This window comes from Bombina bombina, chromosome 5 (genome assembly GCF_027579735.1).
Source record: "Bombina bombina isolate aBomBom1 chromosome 5, aBomBom1.pri, whole genome shotgun sequence".
Classification (NCBI taxonomy): domain Eukaryota; kingdom Metazoa; phylum Chordata; class Amphibia; order Anura; family Bombinatoridae; genus Bombina; species Bombina bombina.
The window spans coordinates 748,848,335-748,861,003 of NC_069503.1; the positions used below are offsets into that span (position 1 = coordinate 748,848,335).

General features: G+C 35.3%; 1 protein-coding gene across 1 annotated transcript in view; it reads right to left on the reverse strand.

Annotated features, from left to right (window-relative positions):
• The window catches only part of LOC128660791 (Y+L amino acid transporter 2), a 217,639-nt gene that overhangs the window by 109,157 nt on the left and 95,813 nt on the right, over positions 1–12,669 (reverse strand). Inside the window, exon 4 of the mRNA XM_053714811.1 lies at positions 2,084–2,228. Coding sequence (XP_053570786.1) covers positions 2,084–2,228 — 145 coding nt within the window. The remainder of the gene's footprint in view (positions 1–2,083; positions 2,229–12,669) is intronic.

Genomic DNA, 12,669 nt, shown 5'->3' on the forward strand with positions numbered 1-12,669 from the left:
ACTCAAGTTTAAATATAAAAAGACTGTGCACATTTAGTTAATGGAAGCAAATTGGAAAGTTGTTTAAAATTGCTGCTCTATCTGAATAATGAAAGTTTAATTTTGATTGAGTGTCCCTTTAAAGGGGCAATAACCTACTTTTAAATGTGATGTTCAACTTGAGGGGGTGAGGATCCAAAAACAGAGCCCCTATATTGCCCACTTTTGTGTTAGATCAGGGATGGGGAACCTTGGCCCTCCAGATGTTTCAGAACTACATTTCCCATAATGCTCAACTGGACTTCAGAGTACCTAAGCATCATGGGTACTGTAGTTCTGTAACATCAGGGGTGCCAAGGTTCCCTCTCCCAAGTGTTAGAACAAGTGACCCATCATTTGAAAGATGGGTGTCTTCCCTTTCAAAGTAGGGGGTCACTTGTTCCTCTAGCATAAACAAGGGCGAGATAGGGGTTCTGTTAGAGACGCCCTCCCCTTCAGGGAAACACCTTTAAGTGCATCTGCAGGTTATTTCTACTTTAAGAGTGATCACCTGCTTCTTACAGGGTTATGTTACCCCTTATGTAAAAGAGGGAATTGTCTTCTTTTAAATAAGGGGTCACATACCCCTCTCAATTTCAGGTGATCCCCATGGTAATTCTGCAAGAACACACCTGTGCAGTGTTTGTTGAGGGGGCACTTTTGAAGAACCTATCCCCCATAAAACAGAGATTGATATGAACTCAGAGTGGTATTAAAACACAGAAAGGAACCTCCTCTTTCTGATGTGGGGTCTTACCACGCTTATTATTAGGTGATTACCATATGTAGCTAATGTATCTAATGTATTTATTGTATGGGGGGCAGTGGATCCAAAAGAGCCCCTATCCTCTAAAAACAGCATACAACACATAAGCACACAATACCCCACAGATGAAAGGAAAGATTACTCATTTTCAAAAGAGGGGTCTCATGTCCCTTTAGATAGCTGGTGATTGCTATAGAAATGGCAATCGCCTGATTTCAAGGTTCCTTTTTTGATGCTCTTGGCAATAAAACAGGTCTGAGTACCCCATAATAAGTACTTCAGTTGGACAATTTTGAAAAAGGAGAGGACCCTCTTTTGAAGAAAGGGTCACATGCCCAGGTGGCAATCAGCTGCCGACCATAGCCTCAGCGATCACCTGACAAATCTATAGGCATATGGAACTACATCAAGAGGGTGGGGCATATGCCTTAATTTGACTGAACTGAATAAAATTTTTTAAAGAATCTAAATAAATGTGAGAATTAGGAGAATGTAAAAATGTGATATTTTGTGAAATTCTATATAGGATTTCTTTTTGTACAACTATTTTTTTTATTATTATTTTTTATATTTTTTGCTACGGTGAGTGAGTTTAGACATGGGTAGGAGCATAAAATGTAAATGGGTTAATCCACCACTCTGAGTAATCAGAATAATATTGTGTCATTTTAAAATATATTTAATATTTGTATGTTTAGATTTTTTATACCTATTCATTTTCTGTATAAATTGCAAGATGGTTCACAGTGCCAAAAACAATGGGCGAGATTACATACGCGGCTCAGGTTTCAGCGCAACTGCTGAAACCAACGTAAGTTCCCCTCGCACATCGGGTGAATCACATATACAGCGCTAGCAGTTCATATACTGCCGTAAGTCAGATAAAGTGGTGATGTTCAGAAATGTGCGAAACTAGACATTTCTGGAGTCGCCAGTGACTTTCAGCAGTTTATAAACTGCTGGCGCCTAAGAAAAAAAACAATTTTTTTTACATCGCCTGTAAAAGTCTAACCCGCCTCCCAAAGATAATTTTTTATTTTAATGGGCAGCATTTTAGCTGGACCGCACAACCTGTAATACAGCGCTATGGAAAATCCCACACTCAAACGTCATTTTTTGAGTGTGGAATAGACGTTGCGTTACAGGCTAAAATGCTTGTGGTATAGCTATACCTCCGCAACCCATAATATGTGTTACCGGCCATTCCACGTGCAATGGCCAATTTTTCAGCGGTATAGCCGTACCGCACCATAACGCAAAACTCGTAATCTAGGCCATAGTTAGTAAGCAGTACTATACCTTTTTGGATTTTTCATTTCTTCTGTCACATAATTTAAGGCATCCCAACCAGAAAAAGAATACAAAGCCGAATAAAACGCCATAGTAAAGGAACCTACATTCAGATGTGAGCCTTCAAAAGCGTTTTCCAAATTATACGTGTTGCCTGAAAGAGGTTTAGAAAAACTTTTCACATCTTTGTTAAAAAAACAATATATTATTGCCATAATACACAAGTTATATAAATATATTATTAATCATTAATGATTAGTATAATAAAGAACATATTTGTGTTATAGTTTAGGACCCTGCAGTCCTAAAATGAGGGTTGTGGCAATGAGTCCCTGAGACTGTCTAAGTAATATGGAAACACTGGCCGGTACATAATTAAACTCATTGATAGTTTCTCATATTAGCAATTACATTTCTTGAGCAATTCTCTTATGCAAAACGGTCTCTGGTGCTAGAAACAATAATTATTGTATAATTTTTATTTTATACCACATAATTACAGTAATAACATAATTAAATAGAACAAATAATGAATAGTAATTAATTAATAATTAAATAGAATAAATAATGGGTCATATTACAAGTGTAGCTAATTAACACTCCCGCTTGAGCATTCGTGTTTGAGTATATGCGCTCGTAAATGAGTTGAAAGTAAACTGTTTTTGCTCGCGCACACTATCCCAACGAACGCAAAAAAACGAACTTGCGTGCGCAATCACGTATTCCCCCGTAGAAGTCGATGGAGCAATAAAAATGAAAAAAAAAAAAAAAACTTGCACAAACCTGATTGCATATTCTCATGTGATCTAACCCAACATGAAAATATGAATATTTCACATTCCAATGTTCTTTACATACAATAATTTGTTCTATTTATTCATAAATAAATATTTCTACATATATATGATCTTTTTTTGGTACAATATATATCTATGCCTACATATATATATAAAATTGGAATGTCAAATTTACATTATCTGTATATATGTATATATACGTATTTATGTATGTGTATATTTGTGTGTGTGTGTGTATATATATATATATATATATATATATCAATAAATACATATTGACACATATAAATACATATTTACACATGTATTCTCCCTTTGCCTTCCTTTTTTTTTTTTAACTCCTGAGACCTCATATCTTTGAGCCCTTCTTTTTTTCTTTTTTTTTGTTTATTAGTTTATTTTCCAAGACTTTATAGTATACATTGTCCAAAATAAACAGAAATACAAAGTTAGCTAGCGAAGATGAAACGAAAATCCAAACATAATAATATAAGCTTATTGCTGATTATACAAAACAATGCATAGTTTAGGACAGACAGGATGGGGACAATCCACGTCATAAAGATTCATGTTTTAAACTCAATCAAAATACAATATTTTTAAATTTATTTTTTATCAAACTAGGTAAGAGAAACAAAGTAAAAAGAGCAAGAAAACATTCATATTTTCTGTTGAGGTCTTGGCTTTTTTTTTTTAAACTAAAATCAGAATAAGGTGTGAAAAAAGGGGGGAAGGAGAGGAGAAAAAAATGAGAAGTGGAGTACTTTGCATTGCACCCTCCCAGTTCCCACCACCACCAAACATTTTCTTTCCTTTCCCTTCTCTTTTTTTTTCCTTTTTGCTCCCTCCTTCCATTCTTTTCCTTTCTTTATTTTCCTTTCTCTTTTTTAATATCAAGATGACGGGAATAAATCCCATAATATAAGATTTTCAAAATAAGCAGACCTATGGAATAGCTTAGTTAGGATAATTTTTAGCCATTTCTTAAAAAGAGATTTATTTGCCTGTTATGCCAATTAGATATATTGTATTGTTCAAACGCGATCAAATGTACGGCGCAGGTTTCGGCGCAACCGTGGGAACCTGCGCTGCCCGTAATTTCACCTTGCACATCGGGGTATTACATAAACCCAGCCGGCAATTCATAAAGTGCCGTAAGTCTGATAAACTAGCGATGTCCAGAAATAAGCGTAAATACAAATTTCTGGAGTCGCCAGTGACTTACGGCACTTTAGAAACTGCCGGCGCCTAAGAAAAGTAAATGAAATATCAAATTTCCCATAAAAGTCTAACCTGCCTCCCAAAAATAAGCCCGACACGTAAAAACCCCTATATCCGCAATCCCCCCTCCCACTACTAATAATAAATTTATTAACCCCTAGACCGACAACCCCCCACAACGCAATAAGCCTAATTATTAAACCCTAAACCGGCATAGCCCACACAGCAATAAACCTATTCTAGTATTAACCCCTAAACCGCCATAGCCCATTAAATCTATTAACCCCTAATCTGCCGCCGCCAACGTCGCTGCCACTATAATAAAGTTATTAACCCCTAAACCTAAGTCTAACCCTAACACCCCCCTAACTTAATTATTATTTAAATAAGTCTAAATAATATTACTATTATTAACTAAATTATTCCTATTTAAAACTAAATACTTACCTATAAAATAAACCCTAAGATAGCTACAATATAATTAATAATTACATTGTAGCTATTTTAGGATTTATTTTTATTTTACAGGCAACTTTGTATTTATTTTAACTAAGTACAATAGCTATTAAATAGTTAATAACTATTTAATATCTACCTAGTTAAAATAAAGACAAATATACCTGTAAAATAAACCCTAACCTAAGTTACAATTACACCTAACACTACACTATCATTAAATTAATTAAATAAATTAACTACAATTACCTAAAATTAAATACAATTAAATAAAATAAACTATAGTACAAACCCCCCCCCCCACTAAATTACAGAAAATGAAAAAAATTACAAGAAGTTTAAACTAATTACACCTAATCTAAGCCCCCTAATAAAATAAAAAGCCCCCCAAAATAATACAATTACCTACCCTATACTAAATTACAAATAGCCCTTAAAAGGGCTTTTTGTGGGGCATTGCCCCAAATTAATCAGCTCTTTTACCTGTAAAAAAGAAATACAACCCCCCCAACATTAAAATCCACCACCCACACACCCCTACTCTAAAACCCACCCAATCCCCCCTTAAAGAAACCTAACACTACCCCCTTGAAGATCAGACTACCTTGAGCCGTCTTCATCCAGCCGGGCAGAAGTCTTCATCCGATCCGGGCACAAGTGGTCCTCCAGCCGGACAGAAGTCTTCATCCAATCCGGGCAGAAGAGGTCCTCAATCCGTGCAGAAGTCTTCATCCAAGCAGCATCTTCTATCTTCTTCCATCCGACGAGGAGCGGCTCCATCTTGAAGACATCCGGTGCGGAGCATCCTTCCTGGCCGACGGACTAACGACGAATGAAGGTTCCTTTAAATGATGTCATCCAAGATGGCGTCCCTTGAATTCCGATTGGCTGATAGGATTCTTTCAGCCAATCGGAATTAAGGTAGGAAAAATCCTATTGGCTGATCCAATCAGCCAATAGGATTGAGCTCACATTCTATTGGCTGTTCCAATCAGCCAATAGAATGCAAGCTCAATCCTATTGGCTGATTGGATCAGCCAATCGGATTGAACTTCAATCCGATTGGTTGATTGCATCAGCCAATAGGAGTTTTCCTACCTTAATTCCGATTGGCTGATAGAATTCTATCAGCCAATCGGAATTCAAGGGACGCCATCTTGGATGATGTCATTTAAAGGAACCTTCATTCGTTGTTAGTTCGTTGGCCAGGAAGGATGCCCCACACCAGATGTCTTCAAGATGGAGCCGCTCCTCGTCGGATGGAAGAAGATAGAAGATGCCGCTTGGATGAAGACTTCTACCCAGATGGAGGACCTCTTCTGCCCGGATTGGATGAAGACTTCTGCCCGGCTGGAGGACCACTTGTGCCCGGATCAGATGAAGACTTCTGCCCGGCTGGGTGAAGACGGCTCAAGGTAGGGTGATCTTCAAGGGGGTAGTGTTAGGTTTTTTTAAGGTGGGATTGCATGGGTTTTAGAGTAGGGGTGTGTGGGTTTTAATGTTGGGGGGGTTGTATTTCTTTTTTACAGGTAAAAGAGCTGATTACTTTGGGGCAATGCCCAGCAAAAAGCCCTTTTAAGGGCTATTTGTAATTTAGTATAGGGTAGGGAATTTTATTATTTTGGGGGGCTTTTTTATTTTATTAGGGGGCTTAGATTAGGTGTAATTAGTTTAAACTTCTTGTAATTTATTTTTATTTTCTGTAATTTAGTGAGTTTTTTTGTACTTTACTTTATTTTATTTAATTTTATTTAATTTTAGGTAATTGTAGTTAATTTATTTAATTAAGTTAATGATGTAATTGTAACTTAGGTTAGGGTTTATTTTACAGGTATAGTTGTCTTTATTTTAACTAGGTAGCTATTAAATAGTTATTAACTATTTAATAGCTATTGTACCTAGTTAAAATAAATACGAAGTTGCCTGTAAAATAAAAATAAATCCTAAAATAGCTACAATGTAATTATTAATTATATTGTAGCTATCTTAGGGTTTATTTTATAGGTAAGTATTTAGTTTTAAATAGGAATAATTTAGTTAATAATAGTAATATTATTTAGATTTATTTAAATAATAATTAAGTTAGGGGGGTGTTAGGGTTAGACTTAGGTTTAGGGGTTAATAACTTTATTATAGTGGCGGCGATGTTGGCGGCGGCAGATTAGGGGTTAATAGATTTAATAGGCTATGTGGGCTATGGCGGTTAAGGGGTTAATACTAGAATAGGTTTATTGCGATGTGGGCTATGGCGGTTTAGGGGTTAATACAGTTTATTAGTTATTGCGGTGGGGGATTGCGGTTGACAGGTAGATAGACATTGTGCATGCGTTAGGTGTTAGTTTATTTTTGCAGGCATTTTCGGGAGTTACGGTGCTCCCAAACTCAGCGCAAGGCCTGCTACTGCTGCCTTTTATGGCAAGATAAAAATGGAGTAAGATTTCTCCATTTTCGCCACGTAAGGCCTTGCGCTGGATATTGGATACCGATTTACGGCGCGGTCCCATGTTAGCTTATGGGAGTAAAAATTGCGGGCGACGGGTGAAATATACGTGCTGCATTTATATGCGGCGCTGTATATAGGATACCAAAAACGCGCAAAAACCAGCGTCGCTGGCTTTTGCGGGCTACGCTGCATATGTAATGGAGGCCATAATTTTTAATTTAATTGCCTGAATCAACAACCCAAAAGGAGGAGCTGTATGATTTTTCCAATTTTTTTAAAATCAAATTACGTGCAATCATGATGGCTTTGTTGACAAGGTTACAATTCTGGTTGTTTGTAGTTTTGTACAGAAAAAAATAATAATTTTGGCTCTATTACAAATTTGTCCTCTGTGTTTTTATTTAATCAAAAATTAACTTTCTGCCAAAGCTGCATAATGTTTGGGCAATACCAAAAGCAATGGAGAAGATCAGCTGCCGGAAAATGACATTTATAATAATTATCTTGCCGATCATGTTACCATCTAGCTAATCTAGTCGGCGTGATATATGTGTCATTAAGAAGCTTTAAATGTGATTCTTTCAAGAAGGAAGAAAGAGAAGCCTCACAAACCCATTTAATACAAGTTTAAATGATGTCAATATCCACATCCTCAAAACTCTTGACCCAATATAGGGACATCTTGTCTAAGCTTAACTGGCCTTGATTTGCCAACAATATTTTATAGAGTAGCGAAATTGAATGGTTCCCTTCCCTGTAAAGATTAATATAGTCGTCAATTTTCCCAAAATCGCTCCTCCCACTGACCAAATTGCATCTTCTTCTTGATATAATGACGCAATTGAGAATATGCAAAGAAATTGTTATCGGTTAGGTTATACTCAGTGGCAATAATCTCAAAGGTTCTCATCCCATGTTCCCCTTCCAAAGTTTGTATTACAGTAAATAGACCATTGTAAACCCACCTATTGAATATCTCAGACTGAATCCCAGGAAGAAATTCCGGGTCACCGCAAATAAGCAGATATGTGAAAATGAATATTCAATGTTGTACAAAATTGTTGCCAAGCTTTGACCACATTATATTATATATACTAAACAACATTTTAATAGTTTCAGTGTATGTGGACAGTGCAAAATGGCTTTAAAGGGCCACTAAACCCAAAATCTTTCTTTCATGAATCAGATAGAGAATACGAATTTAAACAACATTACAATTTACTTCTATTATTTGTTTTGCTTCATTTTTTAGATATCCTTAGTTGAAGAGAAAGCAATGCACATGGGTGAGTCAATCACACGAGGCTTCTATGTGCAGCAACCAATCAGCAGCTACTAAGCATATCTAGATATGCTTCTCAGCAAAGAATATCAAGAGAATAAAACAAATGAGATAATAGAAGTAAATTAGAAAGATGTTTAAAATTGCATTCTCTTTCTAAATCATGAAAGAAAAAATGTGGGTTTCATGTCCCTTTAAGGGAGAAAGGATGCATTAGCTTTCCTTCCATAGTTATATTGGTCAGGTAATCAAATGACAAGAGCCAATCCACTGCATATCTTGCAAGTATTGAAATAGTATAGGATCTAATATCCAGAAATGCAAGACCACCAAATTCTGTCAACTGAGAGAGTCTAGATATAGATAAAATGTGCCTTTTCTCCTTGAGCCCTTTTAACTTTTGGGTGCAATATTTCTTTTTAAAATAATTTTTATTATAGTGTTATTATGAGGGTAACTATACTTTGTAATGTATTTTTAATGTGTGTTGTGCATCTCTTTAATTTTGCGATACAGTTAACCAGAGCTTTGAAGTCACAGTAATTATTCTAGCGCAAATAGATATTGCACTCAAGCAATCGGTTTACTTTCAATTCATAATACCAGCGGTAAGCCCGACGTGCGTAAACACCCGCGATAAACCCCTAATTGCTCACGTGCAAATGCTTGCGCTCCAGTCGTAATCTGGCCCAATATTGTTATGAAAATATGTTAGTACTCCACAGACACATTTATTCATAATTGATTAAATAAAGGAAGATTTTGGATTCAGGACTGTTACTAGAATGAAATTAAACAGGAAATCATACTGTAATATACGACATTGTTTTCTTCTGAGCTTGTCAAATATATTATTACATTTAAATGGACCCGTAACCTATCACAGAGAGCTGAATCTGTATTCTTTACAGACTTTTGCTGGACTTTTCTCACCTAAATCCTATGTAACCCATTATTAATCTCATGAAATAAAAATACAAAATATCACAAAGAAGAAAAAATGTGAAATAAATGTGATAATACAATCATAAGATCGTGTAGCAATAAATCAAAAGTTCATATAAGGATATGTATGTTCTTTCTGGGAATTTCCGGCCTCCTGTTTCTTATTATGCTCTCATAGAAAAGGAAACAAAAAATTGCAACATAGTGTAAATCTGTAACACTGTTCAGTCGATAAGACACTTGTTTGCGAATAATTACTCACATGTGTTGGAGCTATAGCCAAGCTCAGGGAAATGCGCACACCCACTTTATACTGGTGGGTAAACAGTTACTCTCACGAAGTAAAGGATAAAACAATTTATTAAAACATATGTTAAAAGCGTCACAAATGCTTATATACACCATACACAGAGGTTAATACAGCAACAAATAATTGTTATTGCTCCAAACAGCAAACTACAAACTGGATGCAAGTGGATAGGGAAGCAGAAGCTTAACCGCTAAACCGGCCACCTTCGTCACCAGTGTGAGTTGCTCCTCCTCCAGGTGTGTGGGCAAGTGTAGAGACGCAGTAGAGAGATAAACGTTCCGACGTACGTTTCGCTATGTAAGCTTTGTCAAGGAAATCATGTGCGCATGTCCTTTTAAACCTTAGTTCTCTAACATACCGGATTTCCGGTATTATGTCCTCCATTTTGGAAAAGGGCATTGAGTCTCAAAACATGTTCCGAAGATACTTTACTTAGAGTCCTATTTGTTTCTTTTTACTAGGATAATCGGGCAGGTTATTTCACAATTTCTTCTGCATGCATATATGGATATTTTAGTTAAGGAAGACCTGGATAAAACTTATATGTACATATAATTAATACTTTAAAATCGTTATAACTCATTCCATTATTATTGTGCAAAGAAGGGTTTTGCACATTCACATACACTATATGGTTTAATACAAACCGTTCATGATTCTAAAATGACACCATATTATATTTCATGCTTATATTTCATTCTCATTATTACACATATTCAGAAAGAAATTTCTTTGTGATGATATCAATCTTCAATATTCAGCATACGTTGATCATAGTAGCTTATAATTATTATTATATACATTTTATAAATACTACCTAAGAAATATTTTAAAAATAATTCTAAACAATAATTTTAAACCAATTCCAAAACTAGGACTGTATCAAAGCCGAATGAGTACATATCTGGTAAGGTCACTATATACAGGGAATGTTAACAATCAAATTAACCCTCTCGTTAGAAACTGTAGACCTTTTTCATATATTATAAACTCAAAAATGGAAAGTTTCCAAAAATTGGCAATAACAGTGTAACTATACTGCCTGACAGAACGGTTATGTATTTATATATCCGTATCATGTTAATAACATAGAATGGAATATATGTTCTGCTTTAAATGCCAATATGCAGAGCATTATTATCTACATGAATAGTGCTTTTTATTTTAATTTAAAAAATGATGTAGTTCGAAATCTTTATTTAGACCATTAGGTATAAAGCTATCCATAATATGTATCCATTTCATTTCCAACCGTCCTAACTGATTCTGTGTATCACCTCCCCTCCAACCTTGTTCCACTTTTCTTATGCCCAGGAATTCTAGATCACTTATTTTTCTATTGCGTTTCTTATCAAAATGTGCGGACACTGTATGATTCTGACATCCCTTTTCTATGTTGTATATATGTTCATTGAGTCTTGTTTTTAGGAGTCTGGAGGTACGACCTATATAGATTAAATCACATGAACAGCGTAGCATGTAAACAACATTTTTGCTGTTACAAGTAATTAACTTATTTATATCATAATTCTTTTTTCGGTCTGTTGACTGGAAACTGTTACAAAGTGTATGTCCCTTTTTCATTCTTTTACATGCATTACAAAATTGGCATCTCCTAAATTATATTTGGCCCGTCCCCTAAAAACTCAGCTAAACCTGAGTCTCTTGAGAGCATTCCCCAATGTTTATGGATAATATCTGTTAGACAAAGGGCTAAAAGAGAACATTTTAAATAAGAAAGAACACTCCTATATATATAATCAATTCCCTAAGACTGCCACTTTCTATGTACTTCCAAAGATTCACAAAGACTTACAAAAACCCCCAGGAAGACCCATTGTATCAGGGGTGAACTCTTTGACTAGTAATCTTTCAGCGTACATAGACCAATATTTACAAACATATGTCAAAGGGACTAAATCATATTTGAAAGATACAATCAGTATTCTAAACCATCTAAAAAATATTAAATGGAATCAGGAGTGGTGGTTAGTCACCAGCGATGTCACATCGCTCTATACAATAATTGATAAGGAACTTGGCATTGCATCAGTAAGAAATATACTAAAAGGGGATGTAACTCTATATACCCTAAACAACTTGATTTTATCTTGGAAGGAATCCAAATTATATTAGAATTTAGAAACCAATTATTTTTGGTTTAATAGGGAATATTACCTTCAAATAAGTGGAACGGCGATGGGCACCAGATTTGCGCCTAGTTATGCCAATTTATATATGGCAAACTGGGAGAATCAACACATCTATAACTCCCAGTGGGCGCAATATCTGGTGTCCTATCGCCGTTACATAGACAATCTGTTTTTCATATGGTCAGGTAATGAAAGCCAACTATAAGAATTCATTGAACATCTGAAAGAAAATGAATTCAAAGTAGCCTTAACTTGGAACTAAAGCAAAACCAAAGTAGATTTTCTAGATTTAGAAATATTTATAGAAAATGACATATTGAAATCCAAGAATTTTTTCAAGAACATAGATGTTAATAATTATATTAGTCTAAATAGTTGTCATCAAAGACATTGGTTAAGAAATGTACCAAAAGGCCAGTTTGTCCGTTTAAGACGAAACTGCAGGGATAAAGAGGTATATCAGACACAATCTAAAATCTTAAAAGAACGCTTTTTAGAAAAAGATTACTCTAATGCATTTTTGGATGAAAAAGTCACCAATCTGGATAGGTTAGAACTACTGAAATACAAGTCCAAGGATAACAACAAGATAGATGGAAGTAATAACAACTTAGCAAATAGGCTAATCTTCCAGCATAGTACCCAAAGTAATGAATTAAGAGAGATTATCCATAAACATTGGGGAATACTCTCAAGAGACTCAGGTTTAGCTGAGTTTTTAGGGGACGGGCCAAATATAATGTTTAGGAAAGTTCCCAATTTAAAATTACAGCTCTCCCATGGGATTAGAGATGTCTGCGCTACTAAATCTAAAACAAATAATTGGTTGCTCCCATCACAAATGGGATTTAGGAGATGCCAATTTTGTAATGCATGTAAAAGAATGAAAAAGGGACATACAATTTGTAACAGTTTCCAGTCAACAGACCGAAAAAAGAATTATGATATAAATCAGTTAATTACTTGTAACAGCAAAAATGTTGTTTAC